The sequence below is a fragment of the Anas platyrhynchos genome, chromosome 20 (genome assembly GCF_047663525.1).
Source record: "Anas platyrhynchos isolate ZD024472 breed Pekin duck chromosome 20, IASCAAS_PekinDuck_T2T, whole genome shotgun sequence".
NCBI lineage: Eukaryota > Metazoa > Chordata > Aves > Anseriformes > Anatidae > Anas > Anas platyrhynchos.
The window spans coordinates 2,855,480-2,872,149 of NC_092606.1; the positions used below are offsets into that span (position 1 = coordinate 2,855,480).

The 16,670-nt window shown below is 55.5% G+C and overlaps 1 protein-coding gene across 2 annotated transcripts in view; it reads left to right on the top strand.

Annotated features, from left to right (window-relative positions):
• The first annotated feature begins 311 nt into the window (after nucleotides 1-311).
• Nucleotides 312-16,670, top strand: part of TBX4 (T-box transcription factor 4) — a 34,335-nt gene continuing 17,976 nt past the window's right edge. Inside the window, exons 1-4 of one of the 2 annotated variants that reach the window (XM_072026006.1) lie at nucleotides 312-443; nucleotides 4,726-4,884; nucleotides 5,754-5,848; nucleotides 16,141-16,260. In XM_072026006.1, coding sequence (XP_071882107.1) covers nucleotides 4,729-4,884; nucleotides 5,754-5,848; nucleotides 16,141-16,260 — 371 coding nt within the window. In that variant the 5' untranslated portion in view covers nucleotides 312-443; nucleotides 4,726-4,728. Of the gene's footprint in view, nucleotides 444-3,341; nucleotides 3,567-4,725; nucleotides 4,885-5,753; nucleotides 5,849-16,140; nucleotides 16,261-16,670 lie in introns of those variants that run through there. The other variant, XM_027472171.3, reaches the window with a different exon arrangement.

A 16,670-nucleotide genomic window follows, 5' to 3' on the forward strand; every position in this document is an offset into this window, starting at 1 on the left:
GCATATTTCCAATACCCCCTCAGCGCATCTATTTTAGGCAGATGCTTAAGATTAAAGGGCCGCATGTCAGAGCGTATCTTACCCTTGCTTCTTGTCATCGTTTCTCTGCAATTTGGTTTTGTGTTTCCCTTTCAGCCTAGAAGTGTTTGGTACCAGTCTCTTGGCAAAGGAGCCTGAGGAATGGAAGGATAAAGAAATATGACCCAGCTGCTATGCACAATGAGGTTTGTAAGTCCTTGTATGGTATAAATAAGCATATTACACAGTTATTAGAAATTTGGCACTGTCCCTGTTTAGAAGCCCGGCTCTGATGCTCTGTAGTTCCTCCCGCGTACGCGCACAATTCAGGGTTACACTCCGTGCCTTCGGCGGTTTTACGGGCCAAATTCGGCAAGTTTCTCTCAGTCCTCAGCCACTCAAACCCTCAGCAGCGGTGTGAACCGGTGAGTTTCCGCTCCAGCCAAGAAATCTGTGCCAACCTACGCGGCCGAGGCTCGGTCCTGCCTTCGCCGGGAAGTGGGGCCGGGGCCGCGGTGTCCCCCCGCCGGAGCGAGCCGTCGGGGCCGGCTGCGGCCGCGGGGCTCGGGGCTTGCTTCTGCCCTCGTCTCCTCGTGCGTAGGATTAATTTTTTTTTTTATGGGGAGGGGGGGGAAAGAAGCAAGAGCGAGGGAGCCGCGGGGGCCGGGCGGCAGGTAGCGCAGCCCGCAGCCTTTCCTTTTCCCGGCCCGCAGCCTGCGCGCGAGTGTAATTAGTGGAGAAAAGCGACAGGGAGCTTTTATTAATCGCCGGTGTTCAGGGCCAAGGCATGAGCAAGCCCGGTGACAGTGATGAGTGGGTTGGAGCGCCGGGCCCTGAAAGCAGGGCTTATCCTCCCCCTCGCCTGCTCCTTTGACTCGGCGGTGATGAGCCACGAATCGGAGCCACCCTGCCGTCGGGGATCCGGCCGTTTATCTGCCGGGTGATGACAGTCGGGCTGGGTTTGAGCCTCGCCGTGAATTGCCGGAGCCTCTTGCAAGCGGCCGGCGTTGCCGCGGCTGGGGGGCTCCGTCGCGGAACGGACGAGGTCCCCCCCCCCCCTCCAGCCCCGACGGCACCAGCCCCGGGGCTCGAGGTGCGGCCGGTGGCCGGGGGAGCCCCGGGGAAGCCCAGCCCGCTGCGGGCAGGTGCCGCGGCTCTCTGCACCTTCTCCGGGCTCACGGCACGGCGGGGCCGTCCCGGTCCCGCAGAGCGCGGACAGCCCCGGCCCGGGGTGGAAAGGGCCCGAAACCGCCGCTCCGTAGCCCCGTCAGCACGGACGGGGAGGGCCGGGGTTGGCGGGGAGGAGGGGGGCTTTGGCTTTGTTTTAATTAAATCCTCCCCACTCGGCGATCGCCCTCCCCCCAGCTTTTTTTTTTTTTTTTTCTCCGAGAGGGAAAAAATGCATTTAACGTAGGAAAGCGCAGGAAACGCCCGTGATTCCCACTGCCCCTTTCCGCGGCTGCCGGAGGAAGGGATGGCGGGAGAGAAAACCCAAACAAAGCCGAGCGACCGGCACCAGCCAAAGTGCCGAAATTCCCCCCCTGCCCGGCCCTGGGCCCCGAAGCCCGCGGGGAGAGCCCGGCCCCGAGGTGGGAACGGCGGCGGGGCAGAGCTGGGGCTGCGGTGGTGTCCGGCTGAGCCTCCACCGCCGCTTCGGCCCGGGCCTGGCCCGTTCCATCCCGGGCAGCCCCTCCGGGACGGCTGCTCAGTCCCGGGCCCTCTCGCTCCGGCCCCGCGGGCTCACGTCGGGGCTCAGCGCCGGCCCGGTCTCACCTGCGACGGCTCCGGCCCGGCCCTGCACGGCTCCTCCGGGAGCAGCGTGCGGCTGCCTCGCCCGCATCCCCCGGCCTGCCCGGGCCTGTTTTTTTTTTCTTTCTTTTTTTTTTTTTTCCTTTTCTGTAGGAATGGGAAAAAGGTTCATTAAGAGGTTGACCCCAGTTTACTTTTTATTCTGCTCCTGTTCCCAATTTCGGCATCACGTGACGGTGGGAGTGAGTTCGGGTTTAAATTCACTTTCAAGAAAACCCCGATTTAAAAAATCCTGAAATCCTGCCCCGTGAAGCCCCGGCCGCTCAGGGCGCTGTCCCAGGGCACCTTTTGCCCTCCCCGGCACCGCCGGCTCCCGCGGGCACGGAGCGAGGTGCGGCCTGGTGGAGGGGCTAATAGGGCTGCTATCGCGATATAGGGCGCTGCACGGCAGCGGGGCTGTCGGGACACGGGGCAACATTTCGGCCGCCTGTGAGGGGCAGCTCAGAACCGACGGCAGCGCTGCGGGGTTGGGGGCTGCTCAGTTTCGGCAACCGCGACAGAAGAGCTGCTGTGGCCCATTGAGTCGCGACAGAGCTCGGGAACTCTCCCGAGGGGTTTCTCCCCCTGATCGCTGGGTTTCTCTTGGCGCTGGGCACCCCGAGCAGGCCGCGCCGGTGGCCGAAGGGTGCCAGGGCTCCTGCCCGGGGCTGAGCGGCACCGGCAGCGCATCCCCGCCCCCGCCGCGCTCACCTCGGGGCGGCCCCGCCGGGGGCGGCCCGGGCCTCGCCGCCGCTTTGTCTGCGCCCGCCCCGCTCCTGCCCGCCTCGGGACGGGGCGCGGAGCTTCCTGCCGGCTCTGGCTGAGGAGGGGGCGCCGTGTCCCCCCACCTCACCTCCGCTGTCGGTCGGGGGGGCCGTCCGCACCCGAAAAGCAGCCGGCATCCCCCGGCCCGGTCGGCGGGACACGTTGCAGCACAGCTCCCGCTGCGGCAGCACCGGGGAGGCCGCCCGAGGCCGCCGACCTCTCCCCAAGCGCAGCCCCCCCAGACCGGGCCGAGTCGGGCCGGGCCGGGCCGTGCTTCCCAAGGCCCCTCCGGGCGGCCCCGGTTCCTCCGGGGGTCCCGCAGCTCCCGGCCCGCTCCTCCGGGCTCTCGAAGCGCGGCCTGAGGCCTCCGCGGCCCTCCCGGTTCGGCTGCCGGGCTGCAGCCCCCGGCCCGTTCCCGGTTCCCCCGGCAGCCGGGGAGCGCCGGGCCCGTCGGGGCCGGGAGGAGGGGGCGCGGCGGGGCCGGGGGTGTCCCCCTCCCCCGGGGCCTCCTCGCCACAGGCGGCCCCGCTCTCTGCCGGGCTCCGAGCAGGCCGGGCAGGCCGCGAGAAGGGCCCGGGGCTCGGGGGCCGGGCGGCCGCTGCCCCGGGCCGGTGCCGAGCGTGGGGCCGGGCCGTCGGTGGGCGCGGGGCCGGGGCCGGGGCGAGCGGGCCGGGCCCGGCGGAGCGGGCCAGAGCTGGTCTGTGGGGCCGTGATTGACAGCGGCAACGTCAGCAACAGGAGGGGAAGGGAAAAGGGAGGGGGGAGACAAAGAGGGAGGGAGTCGAAAGGCCCCAAACTGGATCTTTATGGAACATTTTTCGCGAAGATCAAGGGAAAGTGAATCCGCGCAGTGGGGGATGCCCCGCACGCCGCTGCCATCGGGGGCCGCCGAGCCGCGCCCGGCCTGAGCGCCCCGCGGCTGCCCTTCATGCCGCAGCCGCCCCGAGGCGACGCCAGGAGCCCCCAGCTGCGCCTCCTGCCCCCCGGCCGGCCGTGTAAGTCCCGGGGCGGGGGGAAGGAGCGCGGAGTCCCGCGGGGTGGGAGCCCCGCAACCCGCCGGGCCCCGGCCTCCGCCTCGGCGGCCCGGCCCGGGGCAGCCGCCGCCAGCTCGCCCCGCTGCCCCCGCGGCCTGCGCCGCTCCGGAGCCGGCTCCGTTCCCCGAGCTCCCGGCCTCGGGCAGCGGCAGGGCCCTCGGGGTCGCCGGCTCCCACCTGCGCTCACCCGGGTTGGGGCCGCCCCGTCCAGCCCCGTCCCGTCCCGTCCCCCCCGAGCGGGGCTCTCGGGGCCGGTGGGTGCCGGGCTCTCGCCGTGCCTTGGCGGCTGCGGAGCCGAGCCGTCCGTCTGTCCGTCTGCACGGTCAGGGTTCGCCGCGAAGCTCGGCTGTGGCTGGAGCGGGGTCAGCCCTTCGGGCAGGACCGACGGGACCAGGGAGCAGAGCGCTCCGTCGGGGCCCGCACGTCCCGGTGCTGTCAGCCGGCCCCGCCGCCGTTCCCCGAGGGCAGCGCCGGTATCGGGGCGAGCAGGGCCGGGGCTGGGAAGCCGCAGCCTCCCCTGGAGCGGGGAGAGGGGCGAGCGGCCGCGTCCCTCCGCGCAGTAAAAGTCGGGCTTGATGCGCGGCAGCCCCGGCAGAGCTGTCAGGCCTTATCTTTATTGGCTTTTCCCAGTCTCCGTCCAAGTTTAAGAGGGGCCCTTTTATCTCGGAGCCCTGCACTCCCTCGTGTTTATGCCACAGCGCTTCGCCCGCGGCCCCGAGCGCCGTCTCGGAGCCCCGCAGCTGCGGCCGCCCGACGGGACGGGACGGGACGGGGCACAGCGAGCGGCCCGGGCCGCCCTCCCCGACGGGTACCGGGCCCGGCACGGCGGCGAACAGCGGGGAGGGGAGAGGAGGAAGGGTCACGGCGGGGAGGCTGCGGCCGCTTCTGAGCTGCCGGGCTCCAGGCGGGAGCGCAGCCACGCATTGGCGGCTCCCCGGGGAGGGCAGGCGGGCTCGGCCCGGACGGGCACAGAGGCTTTTCCCCGGGGCCGGGGCCGTCCCGTGGCAGTGTCGCCGACCGTAGCTGAGGATGCTCCGCCGAGCCTAACCCGGGGCGGGGGGCGCGGGCTGGAAGTGACCCCCGGTGCCGCGAGCTAATTGTGCGCCTCTCTCCCCCCAAGGAAATGCTCCAGGAGAAAAGCCTGTCTGAAACCGAGGAAGGGTTTCCAACAGCCCCCGCGCCCGGCCATGCGGACTCCTCCGCGGGCTCCCCCGTCCTCGGCGTAGCCGGGGGGAGCAGCACGCCGCTCAGCAGCCCGCAGGTCCCCGACCCCGAGCAGGTACGCACCGCCCGGCCCGCGCCGTCGGGCAAACGGGCACCGCCGCTCCCCGCGTCCCGCCGGGACGGGCAGAGGCTGCTTGGAGCCCCGGAGCTCCGGGTGTCGGTGCCGGAGCCTCCCTCGGCCGCGCATCTTCCTTGGCTACGGGTCGGGGTGCGGGGAAATCGCCAGGGAATCGCGCTGGTTTTCTTTTTCTTTTTTTTTTTTTTTCCTTCCTTTTTTTTTTTTTTTCCTTCGTTTATTTATTTTGCTCTCGTACGAACAGGCCGCTTTGCCGGCCGTCGGGTGCGCGCCTGCTGGCAGGGCGAGCCCGGGCGCTGCCCCGCGGCACCCGGCGCCTCCCGAGCAGGATCCGGCCCCGCGGTGGCTGTCGTTGGTTTCTTTTGGTTGATTTTTTTTTTTTTTAATTATTTTTTTTGTTGTTGTTAAATCAAACTTCACGTCACCTGCGGCCCCTCGGGCCATCGCGGTTTCTTTGCCTTCAGCCCCGCATTACCCCTAAATCCTGCGGAAAGTAACGCAGAAATCGCGGCTCAGCTGAGCCGGGAGGAGCCGCGGATGTCCCCGGGATGTCCCCGCGGCTGCTCCCGGCCCCGCTTTTAGGGAGCCCCTGGGCGCCATCGGGGACCGTCTGCACCATGCGGGCACAGAAACCCTTACGAAAAAAAAAAAAAAATAAGAATCCTTCTGGCCTCAACGCCTGGCCTGGACGGAAAGCTGCAGCTAGAGCCGGGCTGCGTTGGTTTCTCTCCTTTTTGGCAGCGATCGGTGCAAGTTTCGGGCCCCGGCCCTCCCGCCGCGGCTGGGGCTTCGCGGTCGCCTCCAGCCCCTCTCTAACGCCCCTCTCCTCACTATCTTTATTTTTCCAGACCATAGAAAATATCAAAGTCTATCTCCATGAGAAGGAACTATGGAAGAAATTTCATGAAGCCGGCACCGAAATGATCATAACCAAGGCAGGCAGGTTAGTGGCAATTCCCCGCGACCACGGGTTGGTTCCGAGCCGTACGAAATGCTCCTGCTCGAACCCTTCGGAGACTGCAGAGCTGCTGCGGTCGGTGGCATTTTACAAAATTGTTATCGTGATTGCACATTTCAGGAAGACAATTTTTCTGCGTAAACTGTGCGTGTGTTCGAGTGGGGCAGCAATGAGACTGTGGGTGCTGGAAAGAGTTGCGGAGTCGTTTGATAAATTTAGCCTCGATTCTCTGTGGTACCGCTTCGTTGTTTTTTATTTATTTATTTATATATTTTTTTAAAGAATTTGTCATGATAGTGGTTCCACTTCTATATTTTTTTCCAAAGCAAACCCCACTCCCCTGCTTTGCACAATGCGGTAAGAGCTGTGTTGGGATACTTTGCACCAAACTGTTCGCAAGATGAAGGCTTAGGGTATGGTTTGGTTTAATATCAAAACTAGAGGAGTGTGAGGTACTGCTTTTTGGTCAGTTAGGTGTGGAAAAGTTCTGCATTTTCTTGAGAGCAAACAAACGTTCATGATTTTTACCAACTCAGAGCATCTTCAGCTTGCGAAGCCGGGCTGGGAACCGTCCCTGCGCCTGCTCCGAGCTCCCTGCCCACCCCGCGCTGCTCTGAGCAGGGATCGCAGAATTAACACACAAACCTCAGAAAATCACCAGCCCAGGAATCAGGCCGGTCCCAACAAAAATAGCCAGCTGCCACTGCGGGCACCGAAACATCTGCCCTTGGCTTCTGCGGCAGCCAGCTCGCATCAGTACTGCTGGAAAATAAAAAATGCCAGAACTGGGTGTTAAAACGCATTTAATTCTCACCTAACTGTGCCCTGTAATTGCTGATTTTACACCACGTGGAGGAGGGCACTCGAATAATGAGGAGCAAGTAGGGAAAAAAAATCCCAACGTGCACGCACGCTGTCGGTTCTCCTGCGGTCCTCATCCTCTGAGCGTGGCAGTCGGAGTTCAGGGGGGATTCTCCCCCTCGGGATGGGGGCTGTGTCCCGGTGCCCCCTCAGACCCCCAACCGGCTGGGGGGCGATGAGCGGCTCCTTTGCCTTCCCCCTGATCGGGGCAGCCAGGCAGGGCAGGGATACTTTCGGTAACATCCCCGGTAGTCGTCCCCCCCCCGGGGAGGAGGGGATGCTCGATTTGTTTGTTATTTGGCCTGCGTATGAAGTGCTTGCTCAGGTAACTCTGTCCTTATCGTGCTGTGTTTTGGTGTGTAAGATCTTGGGGCTTGGTCTGTTCCCTGCGCTTCTAGCGCTGGGAAGAGCCGGATTCATTTTGATAGGTCTGCTACCTAAGTCAGCTAAGACGAGGGGATCAAGACCTCAGATATTTTACCCTTAATTTATAGTATCTGAGTGTGTCTGTGCGGGACGTGTAATATCTTTACCAAATTCTAGACCCTAAGCATCCCAAATGTGCATGTTATCTCTTTGTAAGTCTTAACGTGGATTGTTTAAACAAATCCATATGTATAGGGCTCAGTCCCGCATTCTTTGTCCGCCGGAGCTGGTAGTGCACACGTAGTCACCTTCCCGAGCGTGTGGATGGGACGGAGCAGGCGGGGGATAGGACCCAAGATGCACAACGTTTTTATTTTATTTTTTTTTTTAAGCTAGCAAACCAAATTCTCTTTTGGTGAAAATCAGGGCGGCGCAGTCAAGCATTTTAAATTTGTACCGGGAAAAAAAATAATATTAAAAAAAATATTCTGGGGCTGAAATGCCGACGAATAACATGAAACAAAGCAGTCACTTCGTTTCTTCTCCCCGTGCCCAGCTGCAAAAGGTGCCAAAAAAAGGCAGCAGCGAGACCGGGGCCACGCGCGAAGTGGGGCGCGGGGTGGGGGAGTAAATGACGAAATGAAAATCAGTTCTTGGTGCAGATTTTATTTTGGCCGAGTCATTTAAAAAAAAAAAAAAAGAAGAAAAAAAAGGAGCAATAGTAAGTCTCTCTTCGACCCAATTAAAAAATGACGGTTAATGGAGATTTGTACGTACTCGCATTTAGCATTGAGGGGGGAGGGAAAGCGGCTAATTGCAGGCACTAATTAGGACTCTAATCCCCCTCCCAGCAGGCAGAGAGATGCCCCTGAATGCCGTTAGTTGAAATCGCCGGAGTGTCGGTCTGTCTGACCTCAAGGGGCACAAACGAAACGAAATCGAAGCCTGATTTTTAAATTTCGAACAACAAAACAGTGACTTTAATGACAAGCTCACTCAGTGGAGAGGAAATGTAAAGCTTGGCGGAAGCGTTAATTCCAAGGCAATGGTGTAAAATAGCCTTTCTGTATAAACAAGGCAAATATTGATAACTTGGGGGAAGGGGAGGGGGGGTCATTCGTTTCGTTCTTCGTCGAGCTCCTCAGAACGAGCCAACTATAAATTATCGAGAATTTAGGGCTGAGAATTACTTTGGGGGATTATTACTCCCTCTTAGGACTGATCTGTAGGAGACATTAGGAGAACACAGCAAGCTCAGCATTGCAATAGAAATCGTGTTGTTGCCAAGAAAGCTTGATTTATAAAGTGGAAACATCTTTAAAATGCGCTTGCTATCTTTTTAATGTTCGGCTGCTTCATTGTGGGAGGGAGAAAAAAAAAAAGAGATTATTTTATATTAAAAGGATCGTCAAAAGATAAAAAGTTTATGTTAGCAAAGTTCCCTGAACTTTGCGTAAAACCGCTCGCCTCCTCCGTACATAAAAACCCTGCACCTCGCGGAGCCCCGAGGATGGGACGCTGCGGCCCATAAATCAGCCCTTTGTCTTGTTCCCCCTGCTTGAGGTTTGCTCTAATTACGAATTTGCACTCGGGAGAAATTTTCCTTCGCTGTTTTTAAAGGCCGGGTGCGGCGCGGAGCTCGCTCCGGCTGCGCTGCTGCCCGCGGCCGGGGGCACCCCGGGGCTGCCCCCAGGGGCTGGGAACGGACTCTGGGTGCTGTGGGGGGAGGCAGAGGGGGCACCGAGCACCGGGCAGGGGGCTCCGGGCCCTGCGGAGCTCCGCCCGCCCCCGCCCCGACGGGGCGGCCGCAGCCGCTGCCCCCGCACCGCTGCGGGGGGACCGCGGTGTGGGCATCGCCCCAGCGCTCCCGTCGAGGTTTCCAGCCCCCGGAAAGCCCCCTCCCCCCCGTTTGCCAGGCAGCGAGGTGCCGCTGGATGAAATGAATAAAATCGACGGGAAGGTAAATGTGAAGGTAATAAGGGGACAGTGGAGCTGAGGGTGCGCAGCCGCCCCCGCCCAGCAGCCCTGCGGGCAGCAGCTCAGGGACCTCAGTATCGCTCTGCTTGTCCAACGTGATGGCATTTAGCTGAACAATTGCGATTATTATTATTTTTTTTAACCTTGTGGCAAAACCCATTTTGTCTTTCGTAATTCTTTGTTAAATCCCAGCTTCCAAACCCTGTTTCTGCAGGAAGTTTAGTTTCACGAACACGCTCTCCCTGGCTCAGGACTTCTTGCCTCCTTCTAACCTTGCTTTAGATTTCAGTCTTCGTTTGTTTTTCCAAGGTGCCAGTCTTTGCAGCATTGCAGTTTCTCTCCAGATACTGCCAGGGACAAAAAAAATTGATGCAGTCTATGGCAAATCGGTAAAAAATAGCAGTTCACGGGATTCCCAGTGACATTTTCCTGAGCAGTCACTGAAGAGAAAAAGGAGTTCCTCTGTGGCAGCACAACCTTCCTGGGATGTGAACGGGAGGCTTGAGGTACCGAAACTGAGCTTTGACCAGACTGCAGGATGTGCACAGGTACAAATATAGCCTCAGTCTTCGTGGTAGCAGGTTTTAGGAAGCATATGTAGGAAAATATTGCTCAGAAAAAAAAAATCAATAAAGCAGCTTGCATGTGTGGAAAAGACGCAACCCCCCTTTAGATGTTCAAGTTTCATTTTAAGAGTGGCTTATTTAAGTTTAAAAAAAAAAAAAATCTGTTCTTAATCAACTTTAGTAAACCAAAATAAAACTAGTTTTTAGGACATCAAGGTTTGAAGAAGTTTAAATGCTTTGGCTAAGCCTGGTGCAGCTTTCCTCTGTGAATAATCCTTTAAAAGTTAAATTTTCCATGGCTCCGTAGGGCATATGGATGCCCAGTTCTCATTGCAATTAAAGGGAAATATTTGTCCAGAATCTTTTGAGGCAGTTACAAGAATCTCTGCTCAAGGTTTTTGATCCAAAAGCAAACCTTAATATCCTAGATCAGCAGAGGAATGTGAACCATCAATTTAAAACTTGGAAATAAAATAGATATTTAAGGAATGTTTGATCTGCTTAGTCCTAAATTCGGGGTCCTGGAATTACCCTGTTAGGGCAAACTCCCGCTTTGAGAGAAAGGAGCAGGAGCAAACTGCGATGGCTCTTGGCCGTGCTGCTAAAGATGTCGACAGCTTTGGCAAGGAAGACAGAGCTCTTCCACGCCGAGCAGGGCAGGGATGGGATTTTAGTTTTTCATATGCTTCTGTCTCCAACAACAACCTTCACTGTTAGTCTCCTAAAGGCATGGGATGCTCACGGTTAAGTGTGTTCCCAAAGCCTTCCACGCTCATCCTTAGGCTGCAGGAAGGGTTTGGTCAAACCCAGAGCAGAGGAAGAAGATCCCCACCACCGCCCAGGCTTCAGCTTCGCCTCGAAGCCTGCAGTGAGCCCATGGCTCCTCTGAAAGCTCATGGGGACCTGCATGGCTGAGGGAGTTGGGCTGACAATGGGGCAGCCTGCCCTGAATTGTGCAGTGCTGGGACATTGGCCATGCTCTTGTGTGGTTTCTTCCTGCGGTGAAGCTGCATTCACCACTGCTTCCCGTCCTCCTGCACGCTGGGACCTTCCTCGCCGAATGTCGGTGTGGCGAAATGAAAGCAGCAAGGCAAGGAGCCCTTCCGCGCTTCAAGTTACCGTGGGGCAAAGAGAGGAAATGTTTCTAGACCGTGAAACCAGCCATGTAGTTAACCAAGTTCTCAAGTATGTGAGAAACAATGTTTTATTTAAAAATTAGATGTGCTAGCCAGAAAAAAAAAATACAACCTCGCCATTCCAAAATATAAAAATCCTTTAACTGTCTGACCTTCTCATCACTGGGTCATGGTCCTGCCACCAGATAAATCTCTCCTATCTGTCCATAGACTGAGAGTTCAATGTTGCTTGTGTTAGTGACAGTGAATTTGGGGCTGAAAAATGAACTACTGATGAGAACTCCTGTTGAACCTGTATTGTTTGTTATTCTGAGGCAAGGATCTGGCATGGGCTAATCCAGCACTTCAAAGTTAACTGCTCTTACTTTGTATACAGAGCGTCATAGCGGAGTGGCGTGGGTGATAAGAGAAATAAGGGACTGAGGGTTAGGATACACTGGGAAAATGGGACCCTGTTGAAAAACCCTTTGATCTCTTTAAAGCATTTTCTGAAAGCAAGAATCTATCAAAAAGGAAATGCCATTTAAAAGGCTAAAAGAAACAGCTGACATCCCCAAATTTGTTTTAATTTGCCCCGGAGAATATTATATTTAGAGATGCGTTAAGTCAATGGAAGAAATATTTGTCAAAAGAAGGGAAATTAGGAAAAAGAGGAAAGGTCATTAGAATGAGAACGTGGTTCCTGAAGCTCTATCATTCCATTCCTTTCTCTTTCCTCCTAAGAATGAAGACAAGCAATAGCATCCTTAACCAGCCATGACCAATTCTCATGAGGAATTTGGGGCTATGCTATTCATTATTGGCATTTTAGATGTGTGATCTGCTGTGCTGCTTAGGGAACATCACTGGAGACATCTCCATATGTCCAGCAACTTCTGAGAAGTTGGTCCTTTAGCCATGACATGGCATATTGGCCAAGATGTTGAATGATTTTTTATTATATATATATTTTTTTTGTCCTGATTGTTTCATGACCTGAAGCAGCATAGGCATCACCATCCCAGACAGTGCTGTGCTGGAGCTCCTGACCAGCCAGCCCCTTAAAGGCCACTTTACTTGGCCACCCCAGAGTCAAAGGTTGTAAAATCTTTGTTCCGTTGAAAGCCCTGTAGAAAACAGGACTTCAGCTTCTGAATGTCTGACGGCCTGTGGGACATTTTTACACCCTAGAGGAGAGAAGAAAGCCCTTGGTAGTATGAGAACTACCATCCACACTGCGGGACACGGTGGGCTCCAGTCTGCTTCAGAGAGCACTGATTCAACCTCTGGTAAGGACGCGACTTGGGCTGCTCCTGCAGGACTCACGAGCCTTGTTTCCAAGCAGTTTTCCCCATGGGAACACCAGGCAAGTTCCTGACTTACTGTGGGTGGGCCAGAAGAAGGCCCCTTCCTCAGCAGGGGCATCAGCAATATCTGCATCTGAGCAGGACCAGACCCTCGGGAGCAGAAGGGGGTGAGGACCGAGGGGCATGCAGAGGCCACCCCATTGCCCAGCAGTGCTGAGACATGTCCTTGGGACATGCATGTCCTGGCGAGCAGCGTGGTGTGGGCTGGTTGGTGCTCAGATGAGTGTTTCCAGCCCTTTGATCAGCCCTGATGCTCTGGGCTTTGCTGGCTGATGTCCCCTGTCCCCAAGGCCATGTAGGACCCGGGAGCACCGCGGGCACCCTGTACCCACTAAGATGCTCACAGCGGGACCGGGACATGGGTCAGATGCCCACAGAGTGACCAGGCCTGGAGAGCCTGAAGGGCTGGGAACTGCTGCCCCAAATGAAAGCAAAGCCTTCCTCTTATCGCTCTGTCCCAAACCCAACCAACCAATTACACATTAATTAAACTTTGTTTGAACATAATAGGAGCTTTGGCTCCATGTCAGTAACTGCTCCATGGTTGAGGGGATTGGATAGTAATAGAATAAATAAATAAACAAGAGATGCTTATTCTAACAGTTCATTTTAAAACAATTTGTGAATATCATGTAGAGATAAAATGTGCCTAGCATAAACTTAGCTAAGCAATGACTGCTTCATTATCAGAACAAATAATTCACTAGCACATCATCTTTGAAGCTTGGGAGGGCTACAGAATTGTGCTGCTTGTTTATTTTCCTGGCTTTTACTGTTTTTGCTACATTTCATCTGCACCGAGCGGTGGGGACGGTTTTAGCCGGGGCTGTGGCCGGGCGGCGCCGGCCCCGCTCATCCCCTTTGCTCTTCCCAAGGCACTAGCCCCTGCCCCAGCCCGCTGCCACTGGGGCCAGCCTGGCTGCTTTCACCTCAGGGCAGATGTGTAGAGTGAGGCAGAGCAGCCTTTATCCTGTGGTCGCCTTCTTTGAGGGCAGCTCTGTTGGGGGAGCATTCAAATGTCTTTGTGCTGAGGTGGGAGCTGGCACCATTGCTGTGCCCTGCCACTGCTGGCGCCTCGGGGCGTAGAAATGTCCCCGTCCCCCACTCTAACATCCAGCAAAGGGTTGTGAGGGGTGTAGGAGACCGTTAAGATGCTTCTGAGGAGTCTGTGTGGTCCCGTCTTCACTGGCAGAAGGGGGTGGTGGACGTGTCCAAAATCAGGGCCTGCTGGTGTTTGGCTGCTCGCACGGTGTCCGCCTGTGAGGGGCGGTCACCCAGTGCTCCGCGGGGCCACGGCCACAGCCATTGCCCCCAGTGTGTGCGTGGGTTGGACAGGACACATCGTACGGGGCCTTCTGGAAACTGGGCGGAAAGGGGGAGATACAGGCCGTGGGACGGTGGCGGCATTTACGTGCTCCGGGAGCTGTCTACAGCCCCAGGACACCGTGTCTGACCAAGCTTTGGGTCTGAACCAAAGCCGGAGAGGCCAGTGATTGCTGCTTTCAATCTCCTGGTTTCTGGTGGCTTAAGCTCTAAACCCCAGTGAGCTTCCCCGCTGCAGAGCAGCAGTGTGGCTGCTGTCACCTGGGCAAGTCCCAGATTCACCGTTTCTGTGACCGGTTTCCACACAGGGAAGCTCTGGCCGGGTCCGGGTGGTGCATGGTGGCAGGACCGATGCGAAACACTGCGCTGAGGCCTGGTGGCACCTGGCGAGGTGCTGGCGAGCCTTCGTCGTGGCAAAGGAGCTCCCCAGCCGCTGCCGGTCTCTGCGCGGGGCTGTGGGCGATGGATGCTGAAGCAAGCTATTGTCAGGGAAATCTGGCACCGAGGAGCAGGCGAGCACTCCTCATCCTCTGTGGAGCACGCCCATCCGCAGGAGAGTTCCTGCCTGCAGAGCCTTGGCAGAGCACTGCTGCGCCTCCAGCCCGCTGCCGCGCGGCTCCGTTGACCCGCCGTAAATTTGGGGAAGCAGGCAGGTTTTTGGCCACTTCCCAGGGCTCGCTGGGAGCTGCACGGTCCCACGGTGGGCACGGCTGCACTGCTGCAGCCCTGCGGCTCCGCTGGGGTTTCTGTTCCCCTCTTCTGCAAGGAGCAGGATGCAGTGTTAGGTGCTCATGCACCCTTTTTATTTTATTTTATTTTTCAATTGAAACTCGATGACTGCATTTTGTTGGACCCAGCTCTTCAATTTGTCATGCCTTCCCACCAGAAATGCACAACCCGTGTTTGTATCGTATTGCAAAGAGATATTTACTAAACGACTCCCTGCCAAGGGGTTGAGAAATATGTTTTCATTAAGAAAATTAAACTGACAAGTCCCTGGACAGCACATTAGTCGCATATTTTTTTTTTAAAGGCCAAAATGCAGCAGCTAATAATAATGATGAAATGTCCTGCACAGCCAAATTACTAAAACCTACCCCATGTTTTCCTGGAAAAGAATGCGGGGAGTTGGCAAACGTGGCCGAAGCTCGGCTGTTGACTGCTGAGCCCAACGCTACCACCGCGAGATACCGAGCGGTTTGCAAGTTAAGCAACACCTTCAATCAGATGCGAGTCCCCATTTGTTATCCTTAAAGAATTTCTGCTGTATATATTATAGTAGTACTTTGGCTCTTTGTATTTATTTTAGAGGGCTATACTAAAGAACATTATAAACTCAGGCATGTCCATGCTGTATGAAGTCCATATGCTGAAGCTTAATTTTAAATGCCATTAAAAAAGCACTTAACATTTACAATATATCAGTCCGGCTACTTTAGCAGCTTGGATGTACTACAGTAAATGAAATGATTGAGGGAAAAAAAAGAAATTCAGAAGCTCGATGTTATAAAAATCCCCGATGCAGGATGTTCTCTGGGTACAATGCAGCAACTGTCAAATTGCATCAATCTCCTTTCTGATTTTCAATCTATTTTTCCTCTTTTTGGTTTCATTTTCAAATGTAATTTTGAGGCCTAATTTTTTTTTTTTTTTTAAAGTCTTGGCATTCAGATTGGATTCCTTATGCAATTTTTTTCAACGTGTGAATTGGGCTGTGTATTCGCAAATTGAAATGTCCTACTGTATTTATACAGGTGCTTACCTGTATGAGGACAAGGTTAAGAGGAGTGCAGAGTTTATGAATGAAAATCAAATACGGACATTGGTAAACCACCCCTTTTTAGTCCCAGCTAATTACATGGTAAACATCTGGAATTTATGCAGGGCGGGTAAAAGAGTCGATTGAGATGATTTCTAACAGGGCCCATTTTGTTGCCTTCTCCCCAAGCAGCGACAAAATGGTGCTGCCGAGCCGGGGCATCCCGGCTGCAGGAGGGGATGGCAGAACGGCCTGGGCGTCTCATGGAGCAGTGACATCAGGGTTGGGCCCCTTGTTAATTATGGCAATTACAGTGACTGCAGGATGGAGCCGTTTTCATCCTCCATCCCCTTGTGCTGATGACAAGGAGACTTCACAGCGGGTTGCTGCCTTGGCTCCCAGCTTGCTCAACTGACTTGATCATTATTATTTATTTTATTTTATGTTTTTTTCCACTGGATGAGGAGGATGTTGGGAAGTTGGAGCCAAGAAAATACTGCTCAGAGAATGTAAAGTGCCTGCTCCTGCAAATCCTGGCTCCTGGCACTTTCAAGAGCTCAGGAAGCCCATGCAGGTGACTGTCCCAGTCTCCATCAGACCACGTATATACTGTTTTCATGGCCATAGCTTTGTTAAAAATATATTCTTTAATATTTCATAGATTCCTTAGGAATGTAAGATGTGCATACACAGCCTTTCACGATACACCGTTTGTTTTTCCCCATTTTTGCTGTAGCCCTTTGCACAGCCTGTGGTCTGGAAGGGCTGAGTTTAATTCAGGTGATGTGTAAGTAGCAGTAATGTTTTGCAGATCATTTGTCCTAGCATGAATTTCTCACGTGCTGGTGGTGGAGCTGCCTTTTGGGGCACTGCTCCAAGCTTTCCATCAGTCCGAGCTGTTTTGGCTTGCTCTCTAATGTGTTAACCCTTTGCTTTTCCCAAGGAGGATGTTTCCTAGTTACAAGGTCAAAGTGACTGGAATGAACCCCAAGACCAAATACATCCTGTTGATCGACATCGTCCCAGCCGATGACCACCGGTATAAATTCTGTGACAACAAATGGTAAGAGAACTTCTCTGCATTTGCTTTCCTTTCTGTAAGTTAAATGTTCTGAACAGGCTGGGTGATCACCTGCTGGAGCAAACTGCTAACACAGCTGGTGGATCTCCAGAGTGCTCGAGATCGGATGTAGTTTCAGAGGAGATGCTTTGGGTCAAGCATAGGCTGTTTGGCCTTGTGCAGGCGTCAGGGGGTGAAGCCACATCCTGTGCCAGAGCCTTGACTGGGTTATCTAATGGTCCATTTGGGCCTTAAAATTATGTATCTATGTCTTAAATTCCTTCTCCTATAGCAGCATTTTGCATTTAGGAGGTCAGCCACAAAGTAAAATGTGGGGTCATTTGCTCCAAGCCCTGTTCAGTCACGCTTGCTTCAGCAGAAGGGAGCAGCTCTTCCGCCTACCGCAGTCCAGC